This window comes from Gekko japonicus, unplaced genomic scaffold, assembly GCF_001447785.1.
Source record: "Gekko japonicus isolate JY-2015 unplaced genomic scaffold, Gekko_japonicus_V1.1 scaffold369, whole genome shotgun sequence".
In the NCBI taxonomy this organism is placed as follows: Eukaryota; Metazoa; Chordata; class Lepidosauria; order Squamata; family Gekkonidae; genus Gekko; species Gekko japonicus.
Window position 1 is genome coordinate 811,046 of NW_015160846.1, and position 18,111 is coordinate 829,156.

An 18,111-nucleotide genomic window follows, 5' to 3' on the forward strand; every position below is an offset into this window, starting at 1 on the left:
AGTTACAGCCAGCAATGACATGCCCACTTATTTCCACTTACCAGTGAATAACCCTCTTCGTCTGATTCAGGCTGAGATAAATCAGATTCGCTCCTGGATTTCATCAGTTTGTAACTGGAAGTGGAGTGGACCGACCGGCTCTCTGCGGTAAGACTCTCACTTCTGCCTCGTGCACATACAAAAATGAGAGAGAGAGAGACAGAGAGAGAGAGAGAGCCAGAGAGAGAGAGAGAGAGCCAGAGAGAGAGAGTCAGAGAGAGAGAGAGACAGAGAGAGCGAGAGAGAGAGAGAGAGAGAGAGCGAGAGAGCGAGAGAGAGAGAGAGAGAGAGAGAGAGAGAGAGAGAGAGAGAGAGAGAGAGAGAGAGAGAGAGAGATGTTTCACTTGATCACCACCAGGATCAGCTGTCCCCAGACCCGTAGCCAGGATCTTGTGGGGCAAATTTCTTCCTGGTGGGGCTGAAGTTCTCAGTGCAGAAAGACAAGCCATCGAGCCAACAGGAAAGCTGTTACCAGGATAGAGCTCTGAACTGCAAGCCGTCAGTCACTTTAGAGGCCAGTTCTCAGCTGCTGCAAGTGAAATCACTTCTGCCAGCCGAAGCCACAATTCTGAGAACAAGCCGGCAGGTGGGGGGTGATGACTTCTATAGTCAAGAAAGCCAACCCTTGGGCAGAAAAGCTCTCTTCAAGGAGTTAAGTTTCATGACACAGGGTTAGAAGGGATCCCAGAGGCCACCTAGTCCAGCCTCCTTGCTCAGTGTGGGAATTAGTCAACGACAGCCCCCCACTCTGCTTAAAGGAGCACACACCTTTAAAAAAAGGTTTTATAATGATTTGAAAACTGCATTTACAGGAGAAATTGTTGTGGGGCTGTGCCTTTAAGAAAGGGGGCGGAGTCCCCCAAAGCCCCACCATAGCTATGGGCCTGGCTGTCACGGCAATTTTCATCTGCTTAATGCCTTCCTAATCCGTGCGAGGAATGGCTCTGCATTCGCCTCCTCCCCTCAAGTCAGGGACAGGGGAAAGCTCTACGCTGCACGGGGTTGCCAGCTCTGGGTTGGGAAATACTTGGAGATCTGGGGGTGGTGAAGCTTGAGAAGGACGGGGTTTGGAGAGGGGAGGAACCTCAGCAAGGGACAATGCCCTAGAGCCAACCCTCCGAAGTAGCTCGTTTTCTCAGGGGGAACTGATATCTGCAGTATGGAGAACAGCTGGAAAAGCGGGAGATGTCCAGGCCTCACCTGGAGGCTGGCAACCCTATCTGTGCATGAGTCTTCGCTGCTGTCATGATCTGGGCTGTGTCACCAGAGGCCTACTAGGCCCAGGGAGCCTGGCTAGCAGTAGGGGAGGGCCTTGGGAAGTTTTGGCGCCGATTTTGACCAATATGGAAGAAGATGGCTGGGGAATATAAGAACTGGTACTAGAGGAAAAGCTGTTCTTCCTCCCAGGGAACAGAGCCAGGAGAGAGGCTGCTGTGGGGAAGAGACCCTCATCCTGCGGGAAGAGCGAGTAGTCTAAGGCCACTTGAGATAGTGAGCTAGGGACAGTATATATTTAGACGCGTTAGGGCATTTGATTTCTTTTCTTTTCACCCACTTATTGTTATTATTCCTGCACCTTGTTTGTTTGACCTCCTATAAAATAAACTATTTTCATTGTTCACTCTGCCTGGTCCTCACGCCTGTTATTCGGCCAAAAGGGAGGTCTAAAGGCCTGGGAGGGTGCTCTGGGCCTTCTCAGAGGAGCCTGGAACCAGAGTGGTGGCAGCGTCAGGTGACACCCCGCCTGAGCCGTGACAGCTGCCGTGTACAGAAATGGGACCCCACTCGCCAGGTTCTTCCCACAAGCCTCACGCCACTCGCCCCACCCTCACTCAGCAAGGCTTCAAAGCACACCCGGGGGCACGTCGCCCGACGATCTCACCTGGTCATCAGCCCGGTCCCTTCTGGGGTGCCTGCCGACGGCTGCTGCAGCTGCCCCTCCTCCCTGCGTTTCTGCAGCTCCTCGATCACGGGGCTGACCCCCAAGATCAGCAGGGCGCACCTGTGGATCACAGAGTTGCAGGCGGCCGTGTACACGTCCTGCCCCTCGGGGAGGTCTCCGCTGCCTCGGCGCTCTGGCTGGGACTGAGGGGGCTGCTCGTCCGCTCGAACCCCTGCCCCGCCGTTGATTCGCTCCCGGTCCCGGCTGCGGGCGACCTCACGGGCTGATAGGAAACATTGAAATATTTCTGTAACATGCGACACAAAAAAAAGAAAAGAAACAGAAGGTCTTAACGTCTAGGCAGAGCTCAAGGGCGATACAGACATCTTCAGGCAAACTTGTCCGTTGGGCGGACCGACTCCAAATCATAAGTCCCGTTTGTCGTCGTCCCCTGAGCAGATCATGCCGGGTCCCCCCCCCCAAGCCAACTTACTGCCTGCGGTCATCACTTCGTGCTCCCGCTCCTCCTCTTCGTCTTCTTGCTCCAGGTGCCCCTCCCCGCGCTCCCGTTCCGCCTGCTCTTCCATTTCCGCCTCTTCATCGATGGTCCGGGTGAAGGAGTGCTCCTGGCCCTCGCGGTCGGCAGAGTCCGGATTTTCCGACATCTTAAGGGGGGAGGGGAGAAGCAGAATCATATGATCACACGGGGAAGACTAGATTCCCGCGGAGCAACAGATTCCAGGAAAGCGACGTGCTTTTAAGAACACACCACGCTCCCTAGGCAATAATGACCGCTCAGATGTCGTCCTGAGCAACAGGAGAGATGTGCGGTTCTTCTGCGCTACGCGGCTGGATACGCAGCAAAGCAGCAGCCTGACTAGTCTGCCAAGAACACAGAATGATTATGGTTTCAGAGAGTAGCCGTGTCGGTCTGCGGTAGAAGAGCTAGATTCAAATCCAGGACCTTAGATTTTCTGGCATATAGAAGAGGAGGAGGAGCAAGAGGAAGAGGAGGTTGGATTTATACCCCCGCCCTACACTAACCGAAGGAGTCTCAGAGGGGCTTACAGACTCCTTTCCCTTCCCCTCCCCACAACAGACACCCTGTAAGGTACGTGGGGCTGAGAGAGCTCTCTCGAGAACTGGGGCTGAGAACAGCTCTGAGAGAACTTGTGACTGACCCAAGGTCACACCAGCAGCTGCACGTGGAGGAGTGGGGAATCAAACCCGGTTCTCCCAAATTAGAGTCTGCGCTCCGAACCACGACACCAAACTGGCTCTCAGGCTTTCAAGAGTATCTGACAAAGGGAGCTTCGACTCTTGAAAGCTCATACACCCTGAAAATCTTGTTGCCCCCTAAAGTGCTGCTGGACTCGAATACAGCTCCACAGGATGATTACGTACAACTTTAGAAGAGATGTGCAGTGACAGTACAGCACTCCCCAGTCGCTATTCTTGTGGTGAGTGTATTAATACAACCTCTTTAATTACTCAAGGGATCCCTGCAGTTATGAATCTCCTGCATCATGCAGGGGGTTGGACTAGATGGCCCTGGAGCTCCCTTCCAACTCTATGATCCTATGATACCTAGGACTCCTCTGCTATCTTGGCTCGGTAGGGAAGCCTGAAAGCTGTACCCACATCAAGTGGCGGGCAGGAACAACTGTGGGCCTCCTTCTTCCGAGACAGGGAATCACACAATGCCCCTCGCTTTAATGTTGCAAACATTATTTTAAAAGTTATGAGCCCCAAAGAAGTGGTCCGATCACGCAGACTTCTGTTTAACGATGTTTTCCCACAATGCACAGAAAGAGCCACGTGACGGGATTCTCTCCGGCCTCACCCATCTCTCTCTCGAGGATGACCTCGTCTGAATAAGTTCCATGTTCTTGCAAGCCAACAAACGACTCCGGACCTTGTAGACGCACCGGTAGACCTCTACTAGCGCTTTGCCAGGCTGATACCTAAAGACACAACACTTATTTACTTATTTAAAACAGTTTTAAGCCGCCTTTCTGACCAATCGGGTCCACAAAGGCAGCACAAGTTCCATATCGGTGAGAGGTGGATAGCACCTCAAGAAGAGGCCGAAATATCTCAGGCTGTTTTTTGGTTACTTACCTGCTCTCGCCACTTGCTTGACTAAGTAAATTCGTATGTTTCAGCAGAGCAGCGAGAACAAATCTAGACACGGTATCCAGAAGCGACTCGTTGCTCAAGGTGGCGCTGTCCCAATCTACAGAGGGGCGGGAGGAAATGAGTTCCCTGAGATATCTCAGTTTGAACAGTAACGTGACAACCTAACAGCCTGCCGATTTACCCTCAACGACATAAACCCAAACGTTCAGAGACAGGAAATAATATGGCTTTACTCAAGGCATGCTGAAAGAAGACCACAAGGATTAAGAATCACATCAATTGTTTGCAACTGTGGTAGGCAAAATGCTTCAGAAGTCCATTTAATTCAGAAAACAGGGTGGTGGGGAGGGGGACAAACTATTTCACCATCCACTAAGCTCAGCACTCAGCTGCTCTTTGACTCCAAGTCTCCTAACTAGTTCCTGGTGCTTACTAAAAGGAAGCTTGACTACTGTAATGCACTCTACTTGGGGCCACCCTTGAAGGCTATTTGGAAACTGCTCAGAATTAATGCTTTGGGCTTGTCTGGCGTGCTGTTTATTGGGGAGACGGTTTTACCTTTAAAACACTCTCCGTGTACATAAACTTGGTTGATTTCTGCTGCCACCAGGAATTAAAAATTCGAAATCTCTCTGTTTTGGTAGAATGACCTAGGGTCTGGGCACTTCAGAGGACTATGTGGCCCTGAGAAAGGACTGTACTGATTTCTGGGATAAGTTTAAACAAAAATTGATCTATTTAATAAAGAACAAAATAGGTTTCTGGTTATTTTGAACAGATGCTGACGGAAGGAACTTGTAAATACAACTGGCAAAGCTTGGTGCCACAAACAGTCTCTCAAACTCCAAACTCCACTCTGCTTATACACTCAGTATACTCTTTCTCACTCAGGCTAGTCTCTTTGTTTTATTCGCACTGAATGGAATCAACGCACTTAGTCACACAGACTAAACTGTTGGTCTTATTCACACAGAATTAGATTCAAAATTCCATTGTCGCACAGACCATGTTCTCTCTTCAAACTTTACACACAGAACTCCGTCATAAAGACATCTCTCTCATATCACAGAATCCTCAGACACCCCTCCTCCCACACTCTCAGTCATCAGCCAAAAACAGCACACTCATCTCCCCCTATCACTCTCCTTACATTATTGCAGTCAAACTAAACATTTAAAGGCACACATACGCACCAAAACATGGAATCATTACAGTCCGGCTCCACCCACTCACCTTTGCTGATGGCGTAGTCTTGCATGCTCATCCAGAGGCTCCGGGCGGGCTCCTTGGCACAGCCCAAGGCCAAGTCCACAAAGACCGAGACTCCCGGGTGAAGCTTGTAATCGAACGGCTTCTGCTCTTCGTTTCCGGAGAGGGCCACCTCCAACAAGGAGCTCATGGATTTGTCTAGGAGCAAAGGGAACGAGTGGGTGGATGCACTTTGGTGTAGTGGTTAAGAGCACGGACTCTAATCTGGGAGAACAGGGTTTGATTCCCCGCTCCTCCACAGGCAGCTGCTTGTGGGATCTTGGGTTAGTCACAAGTTCTCTCAGAGCTGTTCTCTCAAGGGCAGTTTCTGTCAAGAGCTCTCTCAGCTCCACCTACCTCACAGGGTGTCTGTGGTGGGGAGGGGAAGGGAAAGGAGATTGTGAGCCACTCTGGGACTCCTTCGGGTAGTGAAGGGAGGGGTATAAAATCCAATATTTTCTTCTCCTTCTTCTCCCCCCCCCCAAGGCAGCCCTTCCCAAACTTACCACTCACTGCCTGCCTACTTCCACAAGCTGACTCCTTAAAGCTCCTACTGCAGAGCTGAGCCCCTTACCCAGCTGTGGGATATCCATTTCGACTCCATCGCTGAACAGCGGTGTTTTCAACCAGTAAGCGGTATCTTGCTCCTCTGGAGACACGGGAGAGCCCTGCAGCATTCCACCGAGACAGCGGCCAATAAGCAGAGCGATGGTCCTCTCCAGGTCAACCAGCCACACCCATGACTGGGCTGGCTGCGGTAAGGGCACTCCGGCGGGATCGACAAGTTCTGGCCCACCTGGAAATACAAACCGATAATTTCCCATCTTAAAACATTCTCGGCAAGCAGTCGTCCGTCTCGGGTACGGGAGCTCCAACGCTTTCCTGCCCCGAACACAACCCCCTTCTCTGCACGCTGCAAATGTTTTCATGCACACAGCTTGCCAATGCACGTCACAGAATGACAGCCATGAACAGAACACGTTAATTGACGAACGTTACTTGCAGCGTATATTGATTCATTACTTGACTCTCCTCAACGCTGCAGCTCGGGTGGCTACAGAACATTTAAACAAAACAAACACGGAGGGGCTCTCCCACAAAGGGCACGACTGAGCCCAGAACGAGCGATGCCGTCTGTGCACCCTCAGAAGCAAATCCATTCTGAATACTCCCAGACGGGCAGGGGATCGGTTCCCAAGGGAGGGCACCCCAAGCGGGGAAAGGGGCCCGTCCGGCAAAACCAAGCCACGGCTCTTCTTGCTGGGACTTCCGAGCGCCCGTTTTTGATTTTGGTGGGAGGGGGGGAGGGGCTGCCGTACCGTGAAGAGGCCACTGCAGCTCCTGGTCTTCTAAAAGGGCGGCAGCCGGCAGCAGTCTATTCAGGCGGTCAAGAGGGGGCAGCAGGTCGAGAAGGTAGCTCAAGAGAGGCCGGGCGACGGACACAGGGAGCAGCAGCAGGGCGTTTGCGATCTGGCAGAGCATGCTCCCGGCGGCGGACACGTAGACGACATCTGCAAGGGAGGGGGGAAAGAGGCACTTCACAGAGCAGCTCTGCACCGAAGTTTCATAAGAGAAGCCCTGTTGGACCAGGCCAAATGGCCCGTCCAGTCCCACACTCTGTGTCAGACAGTGGCCAAAACCCAGGGGCCATCGGGAGGTCCCGCAGAGGGGCCAGAACTCCAGAAGGCCTCCCACGGTGGTCCCCCAAGCATCAAGAATACGGAGCATCACTGCCCCAGGCAGAGTGTTCCATCCATAAGTGGTGGCTTGCAGCCACTGATGGACCTCTGCTTCCACTTTGCTTCCAGAGCCACCAGCCCCGGTCACCCAGACGCACCTCTCAGCTTTTCCCCGACGCTGCCGTTCCAAGAGCTTTCCTTTAGCAGAGTGGCGGATCGGGAGTAGATGTCTGTGGCATGAGGAAGGAGAAGCTGGAGGTGCTTGTGGAGGAGCGCCACGCTGCTGGAGGTCTGGAAGAAGAGGAGGAGGAGACTGGATTTATACCCCGCCCTTCACTACCCAAAGGAGTCTCAGAGCGGCTTACCATCTCCTTTCCCTTCCCCTCCCCACAACAGACACCCTGTGAGGTGGGTGGGGCTGAGAGAGCTCCTTGAAGAGAACTACCCTTGAAAAAACAGCTCTGAGAGAACTTGTGACTGACCCAAAGTCACACCAGCAGCTGCATGTGGAGGAGGAGTGGGGACTCAAACCCGGTTCTCCCAGATTAGAGCCCACGCTCCTAACCACGACACCAAACTGAGAGAAACAAGCGCCGCAAGCGGCCTTGAGCCAGACGCCGGCCAGGCCTCCTTCCGTGCTGACCACCCTTCCCTCCCCACCCCACCCCTGAAGCGTTAGGCTCACCAACCTGCCTGGGAGCTGGCCTGCTCACCTCGCTCACGCTGTTGATGTGGCAGTACGCCAGCAGTTGCTTCTGCAGGGAGCACAGCAGCTCGTGAAGGTGGGCCGGCTGGCTGTTCTCGGAGGAGGACGTCCCCAGCAGGAACTTGTCGCTGTTCTTCTCCAGCTCTCCAAATGCCTGGTCCTGGGGGTGGGGGGGCAAGGAACACCGGCAGGTTAAGAGTGCACATCAGGCTCTAGAGACAGCAGCCATCATTTTAAGGGCCATTCTAACCAAGGACTCCCCTCTAAGCTGTGGAATCCTGTGAGCAAAGGTTCTTCTTCTTTGTGAGCTACTGGCACTGAAGCTGTAAGCAGGCAGGTGATTTGGCGACTGCAATGAATTTGTTTGCTCTGGACGGGAGCCATCCTTCTTGAGTGGAGACAAAAATGCGTGAGCCAGAGGGTAAAAGACTGTGAGCTGGCTCACACTGACTCAGCTTAGACGGAACACTGACTCTAACCGAGGCTTCCCTACCTAGAAACGTATGAACTCTTAAAATGGGAGAGCCAGCCTACTGGGGTCGGTCAGGTTCCTGTGATGACTGACGGGGCTTCGATTCTGGCCCCGAGCGAGTCAAGGCAGGGTGCGGAGTCAGAATCCTACCCAGCTGATAACGCACAAAGCAGACAGTTTCGGGTGGGTAGCTGTGTCGGCCTGCGGTAGAAGAGCAAGACCCGAGTCCGGTAGCACCTTAAAGACACACGAGATTTCTGGGGCGTGAGCGTTGGAGAATCAGAGCTCCTTTTGTCAGGAGTGGAGTTGCCTGAGCCCAGCAGGGATAACAGGTCTCGGGGATTCTCATTCCTACTTGCATCTGACCAAGGGATGCCTATTCTCGACCCTGGACTCAAACGCTACACATAAAAACAAAGCAATTAAAGGAGCTGCCTGGCAATTTTCTTGAAATTCATTGTACAGCTTACAGCAAGCAGTGAATAAAGGTCAAGGCTTCCCTTGCTCAAAAGCCAGTAGGATCCAACTCTAGGGGTGCAGTGCTCATCTCCGTTTCAAAGCTGAAGAGCCAGCGCTGTCCAAAGATGTTTCCGTGGTCATGTGGCCAGCCTGACTAGACGCCGAGGCGCACGGAACGCTGTTCCCTTCCCACCGAAGTGGTACCTATTTATCTACTTGCGATGTCTTGCTTTCGAAGTGCTAGGTTGGCGGGAGCTGGGGCCAGAGACGGGAGCTCACTCCGTCACCGGGCACTTGGGCCTCGAACTGCCGAGCTACCGACCTTCCAGTCTGCAGCTCAGCGTCTTGACCACTGAGCCACTACGTGAATATTCTGGTACAAAAGCAAGATGGATCTCCCCCGATATTCTGAAATATTTCCTTTTTAATTTTCTTTTTTGGGTGTGTGTGTGTGTGCTTTTTTATGGCCTGTTGACAGCTGCTATGGCACTTTCCAAAAACAACAACAACATGTGCTTCTTGACAGCAATTTAATCCCAACATTGTCATACCACAATGCCACCTAGTCAATTAAATGCGTCTACACAATTATGTGCCAAATCCGATTCAGAGCAAGGGCAATGCTTTCCGCCCTGATCCCCAAAAGGAGAAATGCTTGCCTTGTTCCCTCAGACTGGCAGCAGATTTCCAGGGTCTCAGGCAGAGGTCTTTCACATCACCTGCTACCTGATCCTTTCCACTGGAGATGCCGGGGATTGAACCTGGGACCTTCTGCATGCCAAGCAGAGGCTCTGTTTCTGAACCACAGGCCCTTGCCTATAATACATGAAGTTGCCTAATCCTGGATCAGCCCCTTGGTCCATCAAGGCCAGTACTGACTACTCAGGCTGGAAGCCGGTCTCCAGGGTCTCAGGCAGAGAGATATTTCCTGTCACCCACTGCCTGGTCCTTTTTAACTGGAGATTCCCGGGATTGAACCCGGGACCTTCTGCCTGCCAAGCAGAGGCTCTAACACTGAGCCACAGCCCCTCACACAGTGAAGGGCAGGGTATAAATCCAATGTCCTCCTCCTCCTCCTCTGCAGGGCCTCAGGCGGAAGTCTTTCACATCACCTCCTGCCTGGCCCTTTTAACTGGAGATGCCGGGGATTGAACCAGGGACCTTCTGCATGCCAAGGAGATCCTCTACCACTGAGCCACAGCCCCTCTTGACAGCTCTCCAGGGTCTCAGGCAGAGGTCTTTCACATCACTTCCTGCCTGGCTCTTTTAACCGGAGATGCCGGGGATTGAACCTGGGACCTTCCACATGCCAAGGAGATGCTCTACCACTGAGCCACAGCCCCTCTTGACAGCTCTCCAGGGTCTCAGGCAGAGGTCTTTCACATCACCTCCTGCCTGGCCCTTTTAACTGGAGATGCCGGGGATTGAACCTGGGACCTTCTGCATGCCAAGGAGATGCTCTACCACTGAGCCACAGCCCCTCTTGACAGCTCTCCAGGGTCTCAGGCAGAGGTCTTTCACATCACCTCCTGCCTGGCCCTTTTAACTGGAGATGCCGGGGATTGAACCTGGGACCTTCCACATGCCAAGGAGATGCTCTACCACTGAGCCACAGCCCCTCTTCACAGCTCTCCAGGGTCTCAGGCGGAGGTCTTTCACATCACCTCCTGCCTGGCCCTTTTAACTGGAGATGCTGGGGATTGAAACTGGGACCTTCTGCATATCAAGCAGAGACTCTTCCACTGATCCCTGGATTGGTACAATGGAATAATAACACATAAAAATAAAATTTTAGATACCAACTTACTGTATAGAACCCTAAATTCCGCAAGAGAGTCTTCATTAAAATTTCAGCTAGGTGAGTGTCCGGATGGTTACTCTGGGCGCTATACACTGGATCAGAGATATTCCCATAAGCAATACACAGAGAGGAAACGTCGGTGGCGTCAGACGGCGAGCTGTAGCCAAGTAAGGATGCGACGTGAGTATGATCCTGCAAACTCGTCAGTATGATATCCAACTGCATTCTCTGAAAGGGGAAAAAAGGAAAGAGGGGTGGGTCTTCTCATGCTTGTCTAGCTTAAGACCAAAACTCCCAACCAGGCAACGAGAATGAACTTATTTTGGCAGCAGGCAACTTTATCAGGTCTCAACTGTACGACGATGCAAGGTGTCTTAACCTCCAATGAAGCCAGTGACGTCTCACTTCTTGGGAAGTGTTCCATTTGCGGCAGCACATAACTGACGGCGGTGCAGCTATGCTGAAGGAGGACAACTGCAAACGAGCTACACAGAGGAGTGGGCCCTTCATTCAGTAACGACAGAGGAATGACAAGCCAGCACATCCCATCTGACAAACAAAGCGTGCCGGGACGTAAACAATGCTTTCCATCTGCCCGGGACAGAAGTGACGGGCGGCCCACTGAAATGTGTCAAGAAGCAGAGAAGGCAGCCGCTGCCGCCCACTTCGAAGTTCTTGTGCCACCCCAAGATCGTGATTTCCCTGATCGGCATGACTTCCAGATATTTCCACTGACTGCTTCATGCTGACCTGGTCTTGTGACCAGTGTTCCCTCTAAGCTGAGTTAGTGTGAGCTAGCTCACAGTTTTTTTAGCCTCCGGCTCACACATTTTTGTCTCAGCTCAGGAAGGGATGGCTCCAGAGCAAACTAATTTATGCAGTAGCCAAATCGCTCGCTCACAACTTTAATGTCAGTAGCTCACAAAGTAGAATTTTTACTCACAAGACTCCACAGCTTAGAGGGAACATTTGCTTGTGACTGCCCTAAAATGCCCGATTACCGAGCCAGTATTCAAAGATCTTCCAGGATATGGGTCACACGTGCTTAGGCAGCTCTGAACACGGTAATCACTAATTTATCAATTTAGATTTCAGCAAGTTAATCCTGTTACGTTGCTCACTGGCCATCCCCTCCCACAGCAATCAGTCCCAACAACGTTCCTTCAGTAGGATCAAGTTTATTGAGTACAGTAAAGGCAGGTTGTCTGTTCATAGGTTTAGTGTCAGAACTACCCTTTAGGTGGGAGAGGGGGAGGATATACGGAATTCAAAGAGGGGCCCCCCCGATGGAGCTGAGCCAATCAGAGGGCAAAGCCCAGCACGCCTAAACTAACAGGTTCACATTCCCAGCAAAGCGAGAGGAGAAAGGTACCAAGGTCACAAGCCGAAGCTACAAGATAAGACTCAGCGATCGCCAAATAGACTAGCGAAATGTCACCCCGATCTGGTTAATACTTGTTGGGAATGTAAGAAAAACGTTGGGACGTATTTTCATATGTGGTGGATATGTGACAACGCAAAAAAATATTCGTTGATGATCCAAGAGATGTTACAAGCAATAACAGAGCTAAAAGTACCACTTAAGCCAGAATTATTCTTACTGAATATAATTCCGGACGTATATAAAAATCCGGATATTTGATTTTACATGTTATAACGACCACCATGATCTTGTTTGCTAAATATTGGAAATCAGAAAAAAATCCCATTAAGGGAAGAATTTGTACAGAAATTGCTAGAGATAGCTGAAATGGATAAGTTAACAATATTGTTACAGGGGAAAGGGGAAGAAGAATTTGAAAAAACTTGGGTGAATGTATATAAGTGGATTGGTAAAATGACAAAAATGTGTAAGTAATTCAGTACGAATTAAGGTGTATGGCTGATTTAACAGCGGGAAGATTCTTTTGTAAGTAACAAATGCTTTAGCATATAATATGGATTATGGATTCTTGGGAAACGAAAAATAAATTAAAAAAAAAAGAAAGATAAGACTCAGCGAGAGAAATGAAAGTTGACATTCCAGCACATTAAGAAGTTCATCCAACTGCCTCCTTCGCCGCCGCCCCCCACCTGCAATGGCAGCATAGCTGACACTTACCTGCCCTTTCGACAGGCTCTCCCACCTGTCGGGCCCCTGGGGGAGGAGCGAGTGCAGCAGTTCCATTCTCTCTCTCAAAGGCGGCAGCAGCATTGTGGCTCCTACCGACAGGGTCTCTATGACCACCTGGAGTGGAGAAGGAGACCTCGTTGTGAACGTGCCAGCAACAGCCAGAACGTGTTTGAGGGATGTGTTTTTTGGGGGGAGCCCTAGTCAGGTGGAAAAGCAGCATTAAAATGTTTTAAATAAATAAAATAAACGTCTGCACTTTTAATTTTGTGCTTTCGGCCCTCTGAACGCTCTGGTTTCAGTTTATCACTTGAAAACACCACAGGCGTTACCTACACAAGCTGCTGGCGGCCTTTGAGTCATTTTGAGAGCCAGTTTGGTGTAGTGGTTAAGTGTGCGGACTCTAATCTGGGAGAACCGGGTTTGATTCCCCACTCCTCCACTTGCACCTGCTGGATGCCCTTGGGCGAGCCAGAGTTCTGCCAGAGCTGTGTGTCTGTTGTGGGGAGGGGGAGGGAAAGGAGTTTGTAAGCCGCTCTGAGACTCCAAGTGAAGGGCAGGGTATAAATCCAATCTCTTCTTCTTCTTCTGAGTCTCTCCTACAGGGCTAAGTCAGTCAGAGGGTGCTGAACAGAGCTATAGCCACTACCAGCAACTCACAGGTCACCAGCTGCAGCCTTATAGCCAAACCAGCCCTAACAGGCAGAATTTTCATTGTGGCTGCCCAAGTGTCAGGTTTTAAGAATATCTTTCCAATTTTAAGCACCCGTGAAAATAATGAATGCCTTGAACTGAACGTCTCAGGCTAGCCTGATCACATCAGATCTCAGAAGCTAAGCGGGGTCGGCACTTGGGTGGGAAACCACCAAGGAAGTCCAGGGTTGCTACACAGAGGCAGGCCATGGCGAACCACCTCCGCTCGTCTCTTGCCTTGAAAACCCCACTAAGTAAAACACTAAATCACCGTGTATAATTTTAGAATTTTTATCTTTTTATATATATGCTTAGTATAAATATTTTTAGAGTATCAGGTAATTAACCAGAATACAGTTTAAGACTTAACCATGAAGCTCAACAGTACATTCATTATGATATAACTCCTACGGTAATATTTACAGCCAGCAATCAAGTCTTATCTTAGACAAAAGTCCTAATGTAATGCACTTGTTACAAAGAGAAAAACAAAGAGAAACAACTTAAGACAAACCACGGCATTCTAGTAATCATTCCGTTTGCGTCCTCTTCATCAGGTTTGTCTGTTGTTCAAGATATATCTCAGGCTTGAAGTACTGAAGGCAATGCCTCGAAATTCTGTTAGAACTATTACATATACTCTATTGGTGACATGCTTTAGTCTTAACACTCTGTCAGACTCCTGCAGCAATCAGACTCAACAACTCGCTTCTTCAGAAGGAAAGTTTATTGAAGCCGTATTGGCAGGGCATTTACTTCAGGAACTGTGTTAAGACCAAAGCATAAAGCGCGGGGTGAACTGATATACATAGTTCAAAGGGGGTCACTGGGTGGTGTAGAGCCAATGAGGGGAGAAGAGGGCCCCGCCAGAATGTAAGGGTCCCACTTTCCCAGAGAAGGTGTAACCGGGAAGCATTCAAGGACAAGCACATAAAACATACAGATAAGGGAGCATCACTGAGGCAACCAGGAAACCCAAAGTACATTCCAAGGAGTGAACGGTTCCCCCCCCCAGCCTTTATGGCAGAGAGCTGGTTTAATTTCTGGTGACTGGGGATTGCCAAGATTAAGTCATGGTGGGACTAGGTCTACGATGCATTTCTAATGGCAAACCTTCCCGGCTGCAACTGGATGGCACCTTCCACCTCCAGAGAACGGGCACACGGAGGGGGGATGTACGCAGAACAGGGATGACACGGCAGAGACTCACCTCCTGTATTTCGTCTGGGACGGAGGAGTCCATCAGTCTAAACAATAAATTCCGAAGCGGGCCGGCCTGCCTCCCGAGAATGCTGGTGGCGACTCCCCCGGCCAATGCCAGAGCGAGGTGATTGGAAAGCAGCTTCAGGCAGAGCTTCAAGAAATTGTGGTGCTCCCTGCGAAAGAGAAGAGCCACCGTCAACCCCGGCTGGCCTGAATTTCAATTATCACGTAAACCGGAAGTGGTATTATTTAACTCTGGGTATGGAACAACTTTCTTACTGGCCACTAAAAATGCAATTACAGTTTCTGTTAAGAAAAACAAACCCTGGCTTTCTTACCACCCCCGAATCCCCACTCAGGGCACTCTCTTCTCCTGCTTCCCTTCCCGACGCCCTGCGCATAAAACGCCACACACCAAAAGAGCCTTTGAAGGCAACAGCCGCAAAAGAGGCAAATTGCTCCACAATTATACTCTTTGAAAGGCCGATTCGGGTGGGCAGCCACGTTGGTCTGAAGCAGCAGAATGAAGTTCGAGTCCAGCAGAACCCTGAAGACCAACAACGTTTTATTCAGGGTATGAGCTTCCGTGTGCAAGCACGCACTTCCTCAGTCTGGATCTGAGGAAGTGTGCTTACGTACGAAAGCTCATACCTTGAATAAGACTTCTTTGAAGGAGTGCTAAGTCTAGTTCCAGCAGCACTGCCAGGTTCTTGAGGAAAAACTAATTCAAATTCAGAACATTAAAGTTCTTAACCTCCAAATCCGATTCCTTCTGCTGTGTACAAGGAGTTGCTCCCTGGATATGTAGCCTTAGGGAGAGGGGACGCACATTCCCCCCCCCCAGGAATCCTAGCACATTTGCTGTATGTGGACAATGCATCAAAAAGAGAAATTACTGACAGACCCCACAGAGTAACAGCAGGTCAGGAAGAAGCTGTCCTCAGCTTTTCCTCCACAAACCCAAGGACGACTGCCAACGGACTTAACTGCCAATTAATCACGTCACCAAGTCTAAAAAGCAGGGCTATTTTTGGGCAGGAACGCACAGGAATGGAGTCCCGGCTGGCTCCTGAGTTGGCCACGCCCAGCAGGAACTCATTAGCATAATAGGCCACACCTAACAGCAGACACTCATTAGGATTGGCTACATTAGGGGTGTGCGGCCTAACATGCAAAGGAGTTCCTGCTACAAAAAAAGCCCTGGTTTGACAACAAAGCAAACAGAATAAGAAGCAAAAGGTGGGTGTGGCTGGATGACCACACTTCTGGTAACATGGGGGTGTGTGGCCTAATATGGCAATAAGCTGTGCTATCAGGGGTGTGGCCTAATATGCTAATATGTTCCTGCTGTTGGATGTGGCCTGTTATGCTAAGGAGTTCCTGCTGGCCTTTTTCTACAAAAAAAGCCCTGCTAAAAAGCATTGTCGGGTTCCAGACCCAAAACAGACTGGCCCTTTAACCTCACCAAGGTGACTGACTGGCAGGAGGCGGGACCTATTCCGGGTGACGTGTGCCTCTAAGAAGTCACGTGGCAGGGATGGCCCCCAATGTAGAGTCAGAGAGGGGAGGAGGAGAGAAAGCATGTAGTGCAAGACCTTTCCAAAACGATGACAACTGGGAAAGACCTGTTTTTCTTAGTAAAAGGATCTTCTAGGTTGCCTAACACCTTGCCTCCTAAAGACTGCCTAACACCTTGCCTCCTATCCGGCTGAACTAGGAAACCACCTATGGTGAAGCTTATCCAGAATCAGAAAACGCCGTTGCAGGTGCCTGAAGTATGGAACTGACCAAAATGCGCTCTGCAGTTCACAATTTAAGGCTCTGTTCTAGAAAGTAAATGCATGTGACATCTGGTTGAAACGGAGGGGACTAACAGTGCATTCCTAAGTGAAGTTTCTCCAGTCTAAGACTGCCAGTTTTGATGGACTGGAGTGACACTGCGCCAGATTGCACTGTGAATCATCAACACACACATGACTCCTCCAAAAGCAAGCCCGGGCCCTCCGAGTCTCCTGCTGCTACACGCCAAACAGAAATCAGAGGGCAAAGATCCAGAATGCAAAGGGAGGCAGCTCCACAGAAGCCTTGTAAATAAATACCTGGACGAAGGGAAGGGCAAAGGTGGGACCTCGCTGTTGATTTTGTCACAGTACTGCTCGAGAAAGGAACGGAGGTGGGAGAAGGTGCTTTCTTCGAGGTCCACACAGTAAGGCCTGTGCCAGGCCACGACTTGCCTGGAAGCGGAAGAGGAAGCCATGAAACACACAGGACAAAAATCCAACACACACAATGCAATTAAAAAAAAAAAAAATAGGGTCTTCCTGCCAAGACAGGCAGACAGACGGCACGAAGGCCACCTGGTCTAACGGGAGACTTGGCAACCACCAGACGCCTGTCCGTGGGACCACCACCACTTGCCTGTCTCTAGGCAGGGCTGTCCAGGCCAGGCTGTGGGAGGTCCCGGCCGAGATCTGCTGGATGGCCACTCCGTCGAGACCGCTCCCCTTCTTGGGCTTCGTGAGGGGACCCGTGGAATTCCCCTGGCCGCACTGACCCATGGAATTGTTGCCCCACGCGTAAACCTCATTATCTAGGTGGAACCGGAAAATAAAGCAGAGTCAATCGAACGAACGAGAGCTCGAGAGCCGACCTCCGTCGATCGAGACGGCCTCCTGTGCTGGCGTTCCAGAGGCGCGTTTTGCCTACCATGGGAGAGAGCCAGGCAGTGGCTGTCCCCGATGGAGATGTCCACGATCCGCGTCGCGGCAAGCTCTTCAATCAACTTGGGCCGGAGCGCGGTTGCTTCTGAGGAGCCACATCCGAGGCAGGCGCCGCAGCCCCAGGCGTACACCTGGGAGGCAAGAGGGAGCATGAGCGGCACGGCTTCGGGGGGGGGGGAGTCCCACGCCAGCACACACACGCACAGAGCTTGAGCCCGAGGGCAGGGGGGGACCGCGCGCTCCTCCTGGGCAGGCACAGACTCGTTGCTGTTCAGTCGCACAGTCGAGTCTGACTCTTCGCGACCCCATGGGCCAGATCCCACCAGGCCTTCTGGTCTTCCGAAGTCCTCTGAAGTTGGCTCAACTCCATGTTCGTTGCATCTATGACACTGTCCAACCCTCTCGTCCTTTGCCGTCCCCGTCTTCTTTGACCTTCAATCTTTCCCCGCATCAGGCACAGACTGGCCACGCCCAAAATAAACGGAAAGGAAGCAAACTGCCCCCGTGAGGATGTGGCTGCTCATTGTGCACATTAGGAACTCTGTGAGGAGCATCAGGGCTAGTTCTTTAAAATTTCCGGAAATTTTGAAGCTCGGAAAAAAACCTGGTTTTTTCCGGAAAAAAACGGAAATTTTCGGAAAAATTGGAAAAAATGCTAAATTAGCACTTCTTTTGTCTTTTCTAGATTGAAAGTCATTCTGTTACTTTAGGAACATAAAATATGACTATGGACATTTTTACTTGGCATGAAATTATCACAACTAGCATATTAAAAATATAGTGTGTCCAAACAGTTATTACAAACAGAATACCCGCCCACATGCAAAACAAAACTGAAACTTTTTTTTCTCTCGTGACAATAGCACCTCCTAAAGGAAGAAATGCATCTTGTTCTTGTATTGGAGAGTTCAGTTTGTAACCTAGGACTTGCTTGTCAGTGCACAGAAATTAGATCAATCT

The 18,111-nt window shown here is 50.7% G+C and overlaps 1 protein-coding gene across 1 annotated transcript in view; it reads right to left on the minus strand.

Moving 5' to 3' along the window:
* HERC1 (HECT and RLD domain containing E3 ubiquitin protein ligase family member 1) overlaps positions 1 to 18,111 on the minus strand; it is a 114,220-nt gene that overhangs the window by 81,600 nt on the left and 14,509 nt on the right. The window contains exons 8-23 of the mRNA XM_015420137.1: positions 17,138 to 17,282; positions 16,850 to 17,021; positions 16,531 to 16,665; positions 14,439 to 14,604; positions 12,527 to 12,652; positions 10,432 to 10,653; positions 7,701 to 7,853; positions 7,146 to 7,278; positions 6,628 to 6,819; positions 5,883 to 6,104; positions 5,294 to 5,467; positions 4,043 to 4,157; positions 3,765 to 3,885; positions 2,415 to 2,586; positions 1,922 to 2,228; positions 42 to 162 (exon numbers count right to left, since the gene is read on the minus strand). Of these exons, the coding sequence (XP_015275623.1) occupies positions 42 to 162; positions 1,922 to 2,228; positions 2,415 to 2,586; positions 3,765 to 3,885; positions 4,043 to 4,157; positions 5,294 to 5,467; positions 5,883 to 6,104; positions 6,628 to 6,819; positions 7,146 to 7,278; positions 7,701 to 7,853; positions 10,432 to 10,653; positions 12,527 to 12,652; positions 14,439 to 14,604; positions 16,531 to 16,665; positions 16,850 to 17,021; positions 17,138 to 17,282 (2,676 nt within the window). The remainder of the gene's footprint in view (positions 1 to 41; positions 163 to 1,921; positions 2,229 to 2,414; positions 2,587 to 3,764; positions 3,886 to 4,042; positions 4,158 to 5,293; positions 5,468 to 5,882; positions 6,105 to 6,627; positions 6,820 to 7,145; positions 7,279 to 7,700; positions 7,854 to 10,431; positions 10,654 to 12,526; positions 12,653 to 14,438; positions 14,605 to 16,530; positions 16,666 to 16,849; positions 17,022 to 17,137; positions 17,283 to 18,111) is intronic.